This window comes from Zeus faber (assembly GCF_960531495.2).
Source record: "Zeus faber genome assembly, chromosome: 7".
Lineage (NCBI taxonomy): Eukaryota > Metazoa > Chordata > Actinopteri > Zeiformes > Zeidae > Zeus > Zeus faber.
In genome coordinates, this window is record NC_137203.1 from 32,764,739 (window position 1) to 32,782,457 (window position 17,719).

At 44.2% G+C, this 17,719-nt stretch overlaps 1 protein-coding gene across 1 annotated transcript in view; it reads right to left on the minus strand.

Annotated features, from left to right (window-relative positions):
* Window positions 1-16,155, minus strand: part of pdzd2 (PDZ domain containing 2) — a gene marked incomplete at its 5' end in the record, with an annotated part of 98,858 nt that extends 82,703 nt beyond the window's left edge. The window contains 2 exons of the mRNA XM_080004032.1: window positions 15,154-15,641; window positions 16,048-16,155. Of these exons, the coding sequence (XP_079860158.1) occupies window positions 15,154-15,641; window positions 16,048-16,155 (596 nt within the window). The remainder of the gene's footprint in view (window positions 1-15,153; window positions 15,642-16,047) is intronic.
* Between the last annotated feature and the right edge of the window lie 1,564 nt (window positions 16,156-17,719).

The following is a 17,719-nucleotide window of genomic DNA, read 5'->3' on the forward strand; positions in this document are numbered from 1 at the left end:
TATCCCCATGCGAGACGCATCGTACCCGTCGTGTCCGCAAAGACTCGGGAATGCGGCTGTGCCTGTGCGCAGCACGTCTCTCCGCCTCGTCCGCTGCAGCGACTGAGCTCTTCCAGCAGCAACCGCTGAGGCGCAGGGGACGTGGGAGCGCGGAGGGTTCGGAACGGGGAGGGGCTACCAGAGGTTGCCAGGTTTGCGGTTATGCCGCCAGATTGGGGCTGTAGCTGGAGAGAGTGGTGGCGCGGACAACTACTCGGCGCGCCCACACGAGGCACGGTATTATTCATCTATGGTACGGTGTGATATGAGTACAAAATATTACGCCCCCATTCCATGGCAATTACAACATACCCAAATATCAGCCTGCCTGAAATATACAAGAGGCTGCCAGTTTACGAATCCAGGCTCCAGTTGCAAACCCCAACTTCGTGTACACATCCAGTTCAACCATCACTTGTAGCTCTGCTTCATACAGTGCAGTAAAAGACAATATAATAATGTAGTTCATTATAATATGGTACGAGAAGATCTATAATATTGGCCATGGAAGTGACAGGACAACAGTTTACTTCAATAATTCAGGTATTTTTTTGAAATTGGAAAGTCAACGATTGGAGCTACTTTTTTGTAGAGGTTTGCTCTAGTCTTGCACAACCTGGCAACTCCGAGCACTAGGGCCGCTTGTAAAGCTGATACCGTGATTTGTTTCTAAACACATTATACATGTTAAAAAGTAATTACTGAAAGAACGGGAAACGACTGAATGATGTAGTACTGAATTGTGGAGTTAGACCGTGAAGCTGTTTCTCATCATTTTTTTGTGGTCTGGATTTTCTAGATTATTCCTGAATCATGGATGATGTTGAGCGGTCAAACTTGGCATGACCCCTCCCCTAACACTATTAAAACACCAGGTCAGAATTGGACCATCAGTGGTGAAATATGCTAAGCTCTCTTGGGATAAAACGCTGTTTCCGGAACGAACACCTGGAGCAAAAGGCGTCTTTAGGGAGACCGTGAACTAAAGCCAAGACTTAGCGCCGATCCCGTGGGTGCTCGGACCCGCGCAAATGTGCATTGTGCGTTATGCATGGATACGTTGCCCTAATCTTCCTGCCTGCCCGACCTTCCCAGCCCGCTGTGTAATCTCCTTCCCCTCTTGTCTCCCTGCAATAAACCCTTGATCTTTTGCACCTACTCCTGAGTCTCCGTTGTGCCCTGCATTTGGGTCCACACTCGTGACAGTTTTGTGACAAAATCTTTAAAATTTGTATCTGTTTCATTGTAAAGGTTGTTTGATGGATAAAAATATAGCTGGCTCAGCTGACCAGGATATGAAAATATTTAATGTTTCCTACTCTTAGCAGGCCGTCTGTGTCCACAATTGGGTTCAGTTTCCTCAGAGGACTTGACTTTGGGACAACTTCACCTCTGGAAAAGCATTTCATCTCCGCGGCAAACGCATCATGTTGAGCATTTCTGGTGATTAATAGTTTTGTTTGTGTCATCTCATTCGTATTGTTGATTGAGCCCTTTGTGCAGGACCTGGCCTTGTGTATGAGCTTGGTAACGGCTCGACTGAGTGACTTCCAGCTGGAGAAGCGTTCAAATCGGTTTGACCCCAGGTGACCTTCGAAGGCCTTGGTTATGAAGGCTTGGCCCTGTGGTCGTATGTCTATGTCCGCTTCAGGGTCAATTAACTCAAATACCTCTGGCTGTGAGGTGTCTTTGGCTAGGAAAGCTGGACCTTTGAACCAGTTGATGTCTTTCAACATGGCTGCTGGTACTGAGCGAGTCTGTGGTCTGCAGGGTTGTGTTCTGTGCTGACAAAGCGCCATTGTTTAGGGCTTGTGGACTTCCTGATGCGAGTGACTCTGTTGGCTACATATACATAAAATCTTCTACTATTGTTGTTGATGTAGCCCAATACGAATCGGCTGTCTGTGTAGAATGTGACCTTGTGCATGTCTGTGTCGAGTTCTTCTGTAATCAAGTCCGCCATTTCAACAGCCAACACAGCCCCACAAAGTTTGAGCCGTGGAACAGTATGTGGGGGATGAGGAGCCAGCTTTGACTTGCCCATGACGAATCCAATGTGAATATGTCCGTTTTCATCTGTTGCTTTAAGATAGGTGAAGAAGACACCGCTGATATGGCCATAGTGGAGGCATCAGAGAAGACACAGAGTTCTCTGTGTTTTGTGGAGCACAAGGAAACGGGCACATAGGGTCTTTCAATCTGAAGCTGCTCAAGCTCACAGAATGAGTTGGTCCACATTTTTTATTGTTCCTCTTTTAACGCTGGCAGGGGAGCATCCCATTCAGCTTGTTCTGCAGACAGCTCCCTGACTAAGGCCTTTCCTTGAATTGTGACAGGTGCCACATAGCCCAGGGGGTCATAAAGCCCATTGACAGTAGACAGGATTCCCCTTCTAGTGAATGGCTTCTTCTCTTTGGATACATGGAAAGTGAATGTGTCTGACTGCAAGTTCCAAGTGAGTCCCAAACTGTGCTGCAGTGGCAAGGGGTCAACAGTTAGCTCTAGATCCACTAAGTTTTTGGCCCGCTCCTCGGGGGAAAAGGCATCCATCACAGTATGGCTGTTAGAGGCTATTTTGTGTAGCTTAATGCTTGACTCTGCTAACATTTCTTTTGAGCTTTTCAGGATGGCAATGGCCTTTTCGTCAGTGGGTAATGAGGAAAGCCCATCATCAACATAGAAGTTCCTCATGACGAACTGTCTAGCTTCGCTGCCGTGTTCCTTTTCTCTGTGCAGGGCTGCTTTTCTCAGGCCGTAAATGGCTACCGCAGGGGAAGGAGAGTTGCCAAAAACATGCACTTTCATGCGGTACTCAGTGATGTGTTTGTTTGGGTCGTTATCTTCAAACCACAAAAATCTCAGAAAATCGCGATGCTCTTCCTGGACAATGAAGGAGTAGAACATCTGCTGCACATCTGCAGTTACTGCTACAGGCTCTCTGCGGAAACACATTAGTACCCCCAGCAAGGTATTGTTCATGTCAGGCCCACTGATAAGAACATCATTGAGGGAGGTGCCTTCGTGCTTCGCACTGGAATCAAACACTACCCGTATCTGGTCCTTTTTCTGTGGGTGATAAACACAGAATATTGGTCGGTACCAGCATTCTTTTTGAGGCCTCAGCACTGGGGCAGGCTCCGCTTGGTCTGCATCGAACATTGCTTGCATGAAGTTGAAGAAGTGTTCTTTAATGGCATGTTTCTTCTCCAGCATGTGGCGGAGGGAAGCGAGGCGGTTAACAGCATGTTGTCTGTTGTTGGGCAGACGCGGCCTGTTTGGCCTGAATGGCAGCGGTGCTACCCAGCAGTTTGCTTCGTTCATGTAGACTTCCTTATCCATGAGGTCAAGGAACAGCTCATCTTCGATGGAAAGGCCAAATTGGTCGTCGCGCTGTGTTCTTTGAAACACGTTTCTGCCCAGGCTGTCTGTTTCATCGGCTGCATGAGACACACATGGAGAGATGTGGCGTGGCACAGGGCTGTCTATCTTCTCTCTGACCGTTAAGCTGCTGGTGCATGGGCTGAGGAGGGATTGGCGCCCACTCATCAGCACACTGGTTCTGAAGACGCTGGCAGTGGTGGGTTTGTGTGCTCTTCCCAGACACACATCTCCAATTATCACCCATCCAACGTCGAGTCGCTGGGCAAACGGTGCGTTGTGTGGCCCATTACATTGTTGCCGCACTTTGTGCACCTGAATTAAGTCTCTCCCAAGGAGAAGAAGGATGGGCGCATCTGGGTCCAGGACTGGGATTTTGTCTGCCAAGTGTTTGAGGTGAGAATGGTGTCTGGCTACGTCTGGTGATGGTATTTCAGACCTGTCGTCTGGCAGCATGTCGCACTCAATCAGAGTAGGCAAGGGAATGTGGATGTTGCCGTCTAATGACTCCACCATGAAGTTGCTGGCTCGCCGTCCGGCCGTATCCACCACTCCTGAACATGTCTTCAAAGTGTATCTTGTTCCTGTGCCTTGAATTCCGAAATGTTGGAAGAATTCAGTTTTGCCTAGGGACTTGTTGCTCTGGTCATCAAGAACAATGTAGGTCTTCATGGCTAGGTCTCTTTGGCCCACAGGATACACTAATGCAAGACAGATTTTGGAGCATGATTTTGACGTGTTCATACTTCCACAGATATCCGTGCATTTGGACGTCACAGACGGAATGGCTCCCAGCGGCTGTCGCTCCCTGTTGTGATCTACCGTACTCAAGTGGGCATCGGTTTTTCATGGGGCGGGCCCTGGATGTAGCGCTGATGGGTGTTTGTCGCTGTTTCACTCTTGGCACAGCACAGACTTGCCACAGTCTTTAGCAACATGAGTGGACGATGCACAGCATTTGAAACAGATGCGTTTTTCCTTCAGATACGCTTTCCTTTCTTCCAGAGTTTTGTTTCTGAAGCCACAACATTTTCTCAGTGGATGAGGCTTGTCATGTAGTGGACATTGTTTGTCGGGGTCATCGTGTTTCCCGACTGCTGTGGTGTTATCGTTTCCGCACCCACTTGATGAGATTTCAGTCCTTCTCACAGCAACTGATGTTTTCGTGTGATGACTGGACGGCCGGAAAACACTATTTTCTGTCTTTGTTGCACACCATGCTGCTGTTATGCTGGCGAAGCTGGGATCATTGCATGTTTTTGTTTGTTCAAAGACAAAGTTGACAAAGGCTGAAAAGGGAGGATATGACACTTTGTGTTGATCCTTGTAAGTGATCCTACAGTAATCCACCTCTCTTGTAGGTTGGACGGGAGTTTCTGGACTATTGGGCTTACTCCGCGGGACGTGTTGAGGTATGAGAGACCAGGTAAGTATCCATCTGCCCTGGCTGCTTCGAGTTCCTTCAGAATGTCTCCCAGTTCTCTTAGCTTGTGGTTTTCTTTGGCTGAGATTTTGGGAAAATCTTCAACTTTTCTCAGTGAAGCCATAAACATCCTCCATTCTTTGCCATAACATCTTGAGGCCTGCAGGTGGATTATGAATGTGTAAGGCTCTGATCCTTTTAGCTTGCTCAGATGACGAAGGCCCAAGCCATTTGCACAGCAGATAAAGCTCCTCTCTGGCTGAGAGTTTTAGGTCATCAGTAGAACCGATAAAAGATGCCTTCCAGGCCCAGTAGTCATCTGGCTTGTCCTCAAACTTCAGCAGGCCCAAACTCACCAGCTCACGTCGCATCAGATACTTCCCTAGGTCTGTTTCAGCCACTGCATTAGATGGGCTTCTGTTGTACATAGGGAATGACGGTATGTGGTAAGGCTGGGAAGGTTTGAAATCATCACTGGTTGGTTTCAGGTTGTGGGAGAGCTCTCTGTAGCTGTATGATTTTGTGCAGTGCCGAGTACCTGATTTGGGGTCCAGGTGGCTTCTCCTCTGTGTGTATGGTGTCGAGGCAGGTCAATAAATTTGTGGTCACTGATGTCAGACGCATGGCCCTGGTTTTCACATCTGCTTGCTTCACCGCTGTCCATGGTTGGCTGGCGCACTGGTGAATGTGAGGTATTCTGCGGCCTTGCATCTGATGGTAAGACTGTGACTGTATTTTCTATATTGGCTGCTTTTACACATTGATAGGACTGGTGCCCTGGATGTGTAACAGGAATCTGCATTTCAGCATTTTTCTTATGAATTTCAACTTGGATAAGCGGCGCTGTGTTCATTTTAATTGGGTTTGACAGCACATATTCATATTCTTCTTCAGCAGCTGCTTCTAGGATTTCAGCTTCGGCGTTAGCGGTAGCCGCTGCCTTGCTAATTTCAGTTCGTGCAGACTGGCGTTAAGAATGGCTTGTTGTTTTATTAGCTCTGCCTCTTGTCAAGCGAATGTGAGCTCCGCACATGCGGCCTCTGCTTTAGCTCGTGCTTGCAATGCCATAGAGTTAGCTACAGATTTTCTGCTGGATCTTGAGCAGTTGGATATTTGTGATCTTGTTTCTAGCTCTTTGTCTCTTTTTAGTGACATGCTGATTGCTTTAGTCATTTTGTTTTTGATTTACAGATCGGACAAACGCTGGCCGTTGGAAGAGATGTGTTTTTACTTTTCTGCCCCCGCTTCAATGTGTGTGTGTGGCGCGCACGCCTGCTACATCGGCTTGACAAATAGTTAACAGTTTTTCCAAGAATGAAGCAGCTTGTATCGTTCAAACTTTTACTTAGAAAGCACTGTAAAAATGTGTTTTCCAGCCAACCGGATCAAAAAAGAAGACATGTGACAGCTCACTTCCGCATGTATCATCAAACCCAAACTACGGCAAGATCGATAGTACAAACAAACATCGCGTTTAGAGTTACCACTAGGGTTCGCCCTTTCCCCAGATAAACATCAGAACATCACAAGCCCCTTTCCTTCACGATATTAAAGCCGCGAATCCACTAGCAATGTTCCATATTGTCGTAATGTGTGACGTAATGGGCACACATTTCACACATTGACGTAATTAGCATAATTGCCGTTAAAAGCACCTAAAGTAGGGGTGGAGCAGAATCTAAATACCGACAAAGCCCAAACAGTGGGTTTTTACGTACATTTACTTCTTACAAATATTTCAAAAATGATTTGTGATGATTTTTAGTAGGAAAAAAAAACGTGCGGGGGAAAAAAGCGAGTCCGATCCCAACCGTGGAGCTCCACTTCAAAGCCGAGAAACTGAAACACGTCCAGTCTCTACGGAGACAGGTATTTTTATTCTTAGTAAAAATGCCACTGAAGACCCTTTACATATCTTTAGAGTTAGGGGTTCGGTGAGAGGACATCAGGCACAAGCGCTTCGCTTGCTCGCCGCCTGCACCGTAGCGGGGATGAGCGGAGAGGGAATGAGCAGACAGGGAAAGGTACAACTGGTGGAGAACGTTCTTCGGAGGCAAAGACTGCAGGGCAGGTTGAAAATGATCACACTGATTTAATAACATTGGGTTAAGGTGTTCGCTTCCAGGGGCTCTTCAATTATTCACATTATAAAACTTATAAAACTACATTTTAATGTTAAAATATAAACATTTATGTATAAATACATATTTTTAGCAGTTAGGATAACACAATTCAGTTCATGCCACAGGCACACTACACAACTTTCAAAGTCGTCAGATCACTGTATAGTTCACACACAACTTTCTGTCTTGTGATCCTGCAGTATTGTGGTTTGCACACTACATGACTGCTCGGTGACAGGGGGTGACAGATTATAAGATCTTTCACCAGGAGGAATCCCAGACGAGTCTGTCAGGTCTCCAAACTACTTTAGTCACGAAAGCACAAGCGAGATTTGACACCGGAAATGACACGATACTATGCATGGGACATCAATTCCCATTCAAAATTGGTCCACATCACACGACACGATGGTCTCCTGAGTGAGGGAATCCCTCCCTACCGTGCTTCCTTAATGATTTGCTCCTAGCGAGACCCTCTTTATTTGTGTGTGTGTATATATATATAAATTATTATTATTTTTTAATTTTATTTTTTAATTTTCGTATTTACATTGTTTAGTTACTGTTAGGTGGTGTACTGTGACAATTAAATAACTCATATTTGCATTACAAAATGAAATTCAAGAACTTTCAAGTACCTTTTAAGCACTATTGTCTCATTGTCTATTATTTATATTAATGTATGTCTGTCATTAATCTCATTGTCATCTACTATTGTAGTGTCTATTTCCAACCATGCCGGACTAAAGTATTACATTTCCCGAGTAGAATCTATGTCCGAAAAAGCGGTTCCTTTGTTTTTAAACAAAATCATAATTTTAGAATTTTTTATTTAGGCAATCTTTCATCAGGCAATCAAACATTTTGGTTTGGTTCATTTCGAAAGCAACCTTTTTTATTTTGCATTGTGGTAGACAAAAATACCTTGTTCAGGCAAATATAGCCTTTAAATTTCCCAGAGAAGACATGAGAAGTGATTGCCTGTGCAGAGCTTTAATTTGTGTAATTAAATAATCAAAACAGTGTATTTAGCATTTTGTTAGGCATGATGCACATTGCACCATGTAATGCAATAAAGTGACCATTGAGGGATTTACAGATACATTATGTGCTGTACCATATTTGAAAAACACATTTTCACAACTTGCCTTATAAAATAAGGTACTGAATATTAATACAATATAATTTGCCTCAAACCAGTAAATATTAATCGTGAAATATTAGTAACAATATAATAATTATGAGCGCTATTTTCAAAAATCGCAGTGCACGGATAATCCACCAGAGGGCAGAAGCCCTCTGATCTTAATTTTTCAAGCACTTCAGCCCAGAAGGGAATATTTTCAAGGTATTCCTTCCATTTCTGGGTTACATCGCTGTGATCAAAAAAAAACAAAAAAAAACAAACAAACAATTGAAATAATTCAATCTGTGATGGCAGTTTATGGATTTATTTAAAAAATGATGCAAAACAAAACAAAAAAATCCACAAAGGGCTTCGCCATTGAGTGTGAGTCTCTGTCTATAAAGTTGAACATTGACCCATCTGATCCTGGGTTGTTGTTCAACTGATCCAGCCTCTTTTTTTTTCAGTATAAGAAATATGTAAAATTTGCAGCTATTCAAAACTTTATGCCTCAAAGTCAAAGCGTTTGACACAAGCACTTAAAGTTGCACATGTAAGTGTCAGCCATTTATAGATCTCTCACTTTTCCTGCTCACCACTCCCTTCAAAAAAGGAAACTTCTCATGTAATAGCTTCCACGCCAAAGCCGCTCAATACAAAGGAATTTAATTTGGGGCAAAAAAAAAAAAAAAAAAATGTGTGGTCCCCAGACAGTAATACCTGCCAATCCGGTTTTCACCCCCCACTCTAATCCCGTGGGCCATCTGTGAGCCAGGGTGGGGTGTGTGTGTGTGTGGGGGGGGGGGGGGGGTTGTCTTGTTGTTGAGACCCTCACCCAGCATGGGATGTGGTGAAAAGGGGTCTTTTGCGTTTGGTTTGTCACATTTTAAGTGCCTGGGTGTATTCTTACGGTACATACTGGTCGGAGTATGCGACATGACCAGAAACCATTTTCAGCAATATTTTGTGATATTTGGATGATTTTCATCGTGCATGGCTGAGGTTACTGGTGGTGTGTGAATGTGATGAGTCAGTGGGTGAATGAGAGGTATTAATATTTTAAGTGCTTTGAGTATTATGAATGCAGTCCATTTAATTAATATCAAAAATACATTTTATAGAGGCTAATTGGATACTCTAAATTGCCTGTAGGTGTGAATAGTGTGTGTGTGTGTGTGTGTGTGTGTGTGGCTCTGCAATGGAGTCCCCATTTAGGGCGTCTTCCCGCCTTGCACCCCCAGTCAATAGGACTCCAGCTTCCCTCCCCCTGACCAGGATTAAAGGATAGGATTGCTATTCTTCAGCCCAGGCAGTATGAAAATGTTGGTACTCATCATTTATAAGCATTCATAGAACAACCATGCTTAACACTTTATGACTGATGCACTTAATCACAATTACAAAAGCAGGTGCGTTAGGCCTGGATTGCCGATGTCCCCAAAACTACAGAATTATTTAATGTGTAAAGGGAAAAATGTGTTAAGTCTCTAAAATCATAACCACGACCACACCTGCCAAATTTGGACCATCTGCAACATCAAAGAGACTTGGTGGTGTCAAGTCGAACCGCCTCAAGTTGCTCACCTCAAAGCACCGCTATCTGGCTGTGGGACTCCCTGCTCTCCGCTGCCCCCTGTTGGCTCCTCTGCAGACCAGGTCAGGGATCTGCGGCCTGCTAGCATGCAGCTAATGCTAACGCAACCAAACCCCATCAAACGCATCAAACCAACGGGACCGTTCTTTTTTGTTCCGGCCGTCCGTGGCATGAGTTCAGTCTCCCTGAAGATGCCTTTTACTCCAGGTGTTTATTCCCAAAACAGCATTTTATCCCAAACTCCAGTCTGTTAGCTTAGCTTATTTCCCCACTGACTCTTGTTGTTGTATAGTGTTAGGGGGAGGGGCCATGCAAGGCCACACATCATCGGTCATGATTTAGACCCGCCCAAGAATCCAGACCACAAAAATGGTGCGAATCAGTTTAACGGTCTAACTCCACAATTCAGTATTACATCGTCTTTTCACATGTTTACAGCAATTACTTTCTAACATGTATACTGTGTTTAGAAACAAATCACTCAATTCACTTTACAGGGACTTTAACAGGACGGTGAATAAATGCCACAAAAGTACAGCCCCAAAAATGACCACACAATAAATCAGCATCTCTGCGACCCAGCCTCAACAAAACACTTGGTCAGCTTCACAAAACTGGAATTTATGGCAAGGCTGCCATTCAGAAACCAGTTGCATCCAAGGCCAACGCACAAAGATGACCTTGTAACCTGCATAACTTGGTGTAAGACCTAATGGTTTTTCCGTATAGCAGGATGAAATGCCCCACTACATACTGCTAAACACATTCAAGAATGGTTCCCTGATTCTCCTAGATCTGTCTGCTGCCTTGGACACAATTAACCACCAAATCCTTCTCTCCACCCTCTCTGAACTTGGAATTACAGGATCTGTGTACGACTGGATTACATCATAGTTGGCCAACTGCTCATAACAAGTCTCAGGGAGAGGATCCCTATCCAAACCTTGCACCCTAAACACCGGAGTCGCTCAGGGTTTGGTCGGTCTTGGCCTCTGCTGTTCTCCTTGTACACTGAATCCCTTGGCAACATGATCTCCTCCCATGGCTTCTCCCACCACTGCTATGCTGATGACATTCAACTCTACCTCCTTTCCCCCTAAATCTTCCCTCCTATTCCACTGGGATATCGAGAGGCCAGAACAAGAACAAAAAGGCAAGAACCATGGGGTAATTCTAGACAACCAGCTCTCCCACTCTGCCTACATCACTGCAACAACTCACTCCTGCAGGTTTTCCCACTACAACATCCGAAGAATGCAGCCATACCTCCCAAGGGACGTGACACAAGTTCTGGTTCAAGCGCTTGCCATCTCCCGTCCCATCAACTTCAACAACTAACTGTTGACTTGCTGCCTAATACATCCAACCCCTTGACAGGTGGCACTGAAACGAGGTGATCAATGTTATTCAGATAACCAAGGATCCCATAACCAAAGCTAAATGGCCAATTAGCCACCGGTGTGGTCCTTTAGTGCGTGTGGCCTACACTTTTGGGAGAGAAAAATAAAGTGGCTTTGGTTAGCAACTAATTCGGTAAAAAATAAAGACTTGGATACAAGCAAAAAAAAAAAAGCACTAGTTACAAAGATGTGAAAATTGGTCACAAAGATTCCAAAAAATGTATTTCATGATGCAGGATTGACATTCAACACATGAAGGAACCCTGCTCTGTCATCTGATCGTCAACAAAAGGCCATTTTAACAAAGAAGCTCATCCAGTATGCGATTATGCGATTATTAATCATTATCATTCACCAAGAAGAAAATATATATTTGCACTTACACTTCTACCTCTCATATATTGAGGGGAATTGGGGGGGTTTGTTGTCCGCTGGTTGGGTTGACCTATTTTACATGCAAATTACATGAATCATATGTATAAATAAAAATAAAAATGGGGCAGGGGATGATGTATTCAATGGTATGAAATGCAACTGTGCGTAAGAGGGACACGTTCTCCAAGACTGTCTCCATGCCACCCCCCCGCTGGTTTTCATCGGCCTTTATGCTGCTTTTGTAACACAGACCTGGCAACCCTGTGACAGAGGAACAAAACGGAGGAGTTGAGTTCGATCATTCCAGTCGAAAAAGAAAATAATAAAATAAAAATCTGAAAATATATTTTGCCTACTGCCTTGCCAAATCTGATTTCTAAGCTTAATTTCCACCTTTATGTGGTTTTCCTTCTGCGTTTATTTCTCCTCCCATTCACATTGGCACCCGTTTCAAAAATGATTATCCCTCCGCTGTGTCTGGCTGCTCAACCCACAATCACTTCTACATTCTTATCGTTTTTTTTTGTTTGTTTGTTGGTTTTATTCAATCTCCAATCTTCAAGCGTTTTCACTTTATTGTCACGTGGCTTTTGTGAAGTTTGTCCCAGGTCAATCTATTTATATCCTTTCCAAACTATGCCATTTAACCCAAAATCATGGACAAAGCGGTATTAGACAGCGGGTTGATTTTGACATGGGCAAAATAGCATTAAAAACATTTTTTTAGCTGGTTCCCAGTTCTTCATCATATGAGCCAAGATTATATTTTCTTTCCTGAATTCCAAACCTTTTCCCTTAACTTTAGCAAAACAAGCAGTCAATTGATCCCATCATCTGGGCCGATAACAATACTCAAATTTGGGATGAGCCTTGTGAAAATCGAACCTTTTGACAACCTTTCGTATTTATTTCACCAATTTATATATGCTCTGCTTCATCATTATGCAAATGAGGCAGACGTTCTCCCAGCGGTTCTGGATGGTCCTGCATGACATGGTTTCCATAATAATTCCTTACGCTAGAAATGTCAGGGAAAAACACGATTTGGGCCATGCATTAGGAAAATAGCAACCAAGACTACCCAAGTGGAGCGGAATGAAAAGCTTCATGTTGCCTTTTGGCTTTAATTAGGATTTTTAGACTTTGCAAAGGTTTCACAACTCATACCGTCCAGAGAGTAGGGCACCCGGTTAAACTATCGCTGTTTATTGAGAGCTCTGCCCATTCAGCGGTCTCCCAAACCGTCCTCCACTCCACCAGATGTTGGAGATGCCCTGGCTTGGAAGTGATCCACTGAGCTATTTTCCTTGCCGACCCAGACGGATCAAGACACCAGAGGAGAAAAAGTACAGAAAAAAAGAGAACACGAAAGAAGATGGAAGAGAAAAAAATCAACAATCCAAGCCAGCCAAGGTTTTTTTGGGGGTTTTGTTTTTTTTAAATAGCTGTAACCAAGTTGCACCAAATCGCCTTTCATCTCTATATAAATCCATATAAAACCATATAGTGTTACTCAAGATTACTAGTAATTTCTGTGGTTGCTGTGTGGAGAACAAAGATATATTTTATGCCCTCACGATCGACTTTGATTGCTTTAGCAAACAATGTATTAAAACCATCCATCTGACTGGAAAATAAATCCAGTTAAAATGTCCCATGTAAGTACAAAAAAGGGACTATTCTTCACTTAATTGAACAATGAACTAGCTTCCACCATGCCAGCTTGCTTTAATACTCCCTTCATCAGTACTATGGATCATTTTCTTGCTGCATGAGACACTTCAAACTGCTTTTCTATTTTAGTGGGAAGTATGTCCACAGAGGCTACTGGTAAATGTGAGTGGCAGTACATTTACTTCTGTTGAGGTAAGGAACATATTCAGCCAAATGTGCTACAAAAACCTCCATTTCAAAGTTCAAAGTGTTTTATTTGTCAAGTGTACAGTACACACAAGGTCATTCGGTACAATGAAATTCGTGGGGCATGACAGGCAACAACTGCGTAGTGGGCATAAAAAGATAAAATAACAAGGCAAATATAAGAAGGAAATAATGTTTTTTTTAAATAAAGTATATATATATATAATTATATATAAAATTAAAATAATAAAATAATCCTAAAACGGAAACTAAAAATAGTACATTGAACATTGTAGCAGTTCCAACAGAAATAGGTCAGTCTATTGCACAAGATGTAGATATAAATATAAAGTGAAGGAGTGCCGGTGGATACGTATGTACATTTAGTTGTGGTGATGGTCATTTAATTTACATAGGTGACTGCAGATGTTGCAGGTTGAGAAGCCTGGTGGCCTGAGGCTAAAAACTGTTTGTGAGTCTGGTAGTCCGTGCCCGGATGCTCCGGTAACGTTTAACAGACGGCAGCAGCTTGAACAGTCCGTAGCCTGGGTGGCTGTAGACCTTTATGATTTTCTGTGCTTTCCTAAGGCATCGTGTGCCGTAGATGCCTTGCACGGAGGGGAGGTGGCAGCCAATGATGCGCTCCGCTGTCTTCACCACCCTCTGGAGCGCCTTGCAATCAGCAGTGGAGCAGCTGCCATACCAGGCGGTGATGCAGCCAGTGAGAATGCTCTCAATGGTGCATTGGTAGAAGATGGTGAGAGTCCTGACAGAGATGCCAAACTTCTTGAGTGTCCTCAGAATAGAAAAGGCACTTTTGGGCTTTTTTTTGCCGTGTCCGATTGCCTGGACCAGGAGAGGTCATCACTGATGAACACACCGAGGAACTTGAAGCAGGAGACTCTCTCGACTTCAGCTCCGTCGATGTGGATGGGGGTGTGCCCACCTCGCTGTTGTTTCCTGTAGTCCACGATCATCTCTTGCAGACGTTGAGAGAGAGGTTATCATCCTGACCTCCTCTCTGTCGGAGGACTCATCGTTGTTGGAGATGAAACCTGGGATAGTGGTGTCGTCCGCAAACTTAAGGATGGTGTTGGTGCTGCTTGTGGCCACACAGTCATGTGTGAACAGGGTGTACAAAAGGGGATTGAGTACGCACCCCTTCGGGGCTCCGGTGCTCAGGGTCAGTGCAGAGGAGGAGAGGTTTCCCATTCTCACCATCTAGGGTCATATCTCATGTTATCATCATAAAGTCATAAGAAATTAGTACTATTTCATTCAATCCGTAATGTCACCACATCCAAGTTGTCCACAGAACCCATTTGTCTACTGTCTGAACATGCAGCATTTCCCCAGGGTGCTCGTTTCCTCAAAACCACAGAAGAAAGGGTTTCCATCAATCAAATTGTAATGCAAATTATGGATTTTGTGCATAAGAAAAGCCTATTGGAGATGCAAAAAAAGGCAAAAATATTCAAAAAGAAAACATTTTTAGGTTTGACCACAGTGGAAAACCGACAAAGAGTACATACCACAAAGGGTGGTTGAACTTGATTTTGGAATAAATAATCCCTGACGCATGGCGAAATGCAACATTAATGACCTCAGCCGCAATTGGCCATTTAATATCTTGGCCACCTTCTTGGCCAAACTTGCACTGACAGCTCAGCCTGGTGAATCTCTAAAACTTTCCGTTCTCTCCCCCAAGGTTATTGGCTGTTGGCTGTTCTTAAGTAACCATTAACTTATCTTTCCTTTGAAGATCTGGAAAGCAAAGCAGTTGATAGAAACTAGCATTAACAGAAATTTGCATTTTCTTGTTGGGAACTCCTTACCTGGCTCCAGTGACGTCCACACCCACCATTAGCTGCCCGTTGAGCGAGAGCAGTTCGTCACGGAGCTTGATCCGTCCGCAAAGCGCAGCCTGGCTCTGCTTCCGCACCTCAGTCACCCAGATACAGCCCACCTCCAGCACAGGCCCCTGGTTGCCCTTACGTCTCCTCCTCCTGCCGCTCTTTTTACCCCCTTCGGGGTCCCCGAAAATGGGAATGTTCCCAAAACTGAGGCCAAACTCGGCCGCGTCTCCTTCAGCCTTGGTGAGGCAAATCGCTCGCACTTCCGCATCCAGCACCTCGGCCGTCGAGAAAGATGAAGATGAGGTGGGTGGTGGAGCTCCATCGCCTTCGACAAAGTTAAGCTGGATGTACTCAGCCAGCTTCTGGATGGCGGCCAGGCATAAGGACATATCACCCATGTTACTGAGGCTGATGCTTCTACAGAGGCTGTCGCTCTCACCCTCTTGGTATGAGTCTCCATCCTGATCCTGGGAGAAGGATTGGCAGAGGATTAGCAGTGAAATAGGGGACAGGGTCATGGGGCTGACTACTAGACAGCTGAGGTTTGATTTGTTTTATTGATGCCTTGAATTTACAAATTCTTCCTTACTCGCTTGCATTAGGGGGGGCATTTTTACTGTGACTGACCAGTCATAACATAATGAAAACTTGGGGGGAAAAAAGTCAACAGGTTTTTCATCAACCACAAAGAGAAGGAGTAATGTTGTGTATGTGAGTGTGTGTGTGTGTGTGTGTGTGTGTGGGGGGGGGGGGGGGGGGGGTTTGTGTGTGTGTGTGTGTGTGTGTGTGTGTGTGTGTGTGTGTGTGTGTGTGTGTGTGTGTATGTGTGTGTTATTATTACTGTTATTATTAGAAACAGGAGGAGAAAAGTACTTTGCAGCTGGAGCCATCATTGCATTGGTCCTGTGCTCTAGACTGAGCCCCCAGCCAGTCCTCAAGCAGTGGGAGGTGGCTCAAGGCGTTCTCCTGGGTGATGGGCATCCTGGCTGTCTCTGCCTGGAGACAGCCTGCATTCTGGGCCACGAGGGGGAACAGGATCTCTTTACCGATAACACCCAGGCCAGGGCATGGACCAAAGGAGCAGGAGCCGAACAGTGAGATCTTCACTGGTTTATACTGAGAAAAGACCCGGAACGACAGGTTTTTTCTCCATCTCTGGAGCGCTCTCAAAAAAAATTGTGCATGGCGCAAGACGAGCTGTGCGGCCTGACATTCAACAGTAACCACCCCCTGGGGCCACGATGTCACTCCTGTATAGAGTATCTTCTTGCCTGGGAGAAATTTCCAATCACTAGTGATGGGAAATTGTCAAATATCCGCCAGGATGTGGGTGTATGTGTCAGGCCATCACCTAAATGGAAAAACGATACAGAAGAGTCAGTTTCCAGTTTCAATAACTGGAAAGTATCAACAATTGTTATTGCACTAAATTGCTTGGCTTGCCACAATCCTAAAATAAAAAAAATCTGTTAAAATTTAATTGAAATTTGCTGACAACAAATTATTAATAATCTTGAGCTGCTTTCACACATGCACTGCAACCCTGAACTTATCCAGACATTACCCTGAGGAGCTGTATGTGTGAACGTAAGTGTCAAAATTATTTCGATATTAAACAGACTTTACCCTGCCAGCTCCTGAGTACAAAGTCTGTGTAATGTCCGATTGAGCCCATGTGTGAATAGAGCAGGTCATTGTCTGGAGAATTCAAAAAGTGGGAGTGTTGATGACGTTGCTCATGTAGATTGTGAATGTCGTGAGTATAACATGAAACAGCTCCAAGTGCAACACACGTGTTCCACCGTAGCGTTTTGGGGGGATATTCATCAGACAATGGTGTATATATATGATGTCCGATATCCGATGCAGTCATTTTGCTGCCTCCTTCACACTATACCCAGGTGCCACCCTTTGCCTAAACCAAACAGAGTATTTCCAGTAGATGAGAACGCATCTGACACGGACATTCTCCTGTTGTGTACTACATGTGTGAAAAGGCAACTCAGAACAATGTCCGGACCTGATTCTCTGGACATCTCTGGAGTTCATGTATGAAAACGACTTCATTTATTTATATGGAGATTTTGCAAAAAATTGAATGTAATATTTAAAAAGAACTCCACAAAATTGCAAAGTCAGACCACTGTGTCATCATGTCAATGTTGCCTGAAATATGGAGTGAGTTTGTTGCAGATTGTTTGTGTTGAACTCATAATCATGGGATGGGGACGCTAGTCAACGGAGAAAAGCCTGGAACCGACCTACATACTACATGGACACATTTCAAAAACTCTTGACGATTCCTTCAAGATAGATGCTGGTAGATAGATCTCTGGTGGACACCGTAACTTGTCTGGACAATTAGAGATGGCTGTTACGGTAATCAATGCACTTTAGCTTAGTGTAAAATGACGGAACACACAATGACTGCAAACATGTATACTCCATCACTAGGTTCCCTCACCACTCTTACTATTGTCATGTTTAAAATTAATAAAATCTATATTTCTTTCAAAAAATATGAGATACTAAACTGTTACAGTTA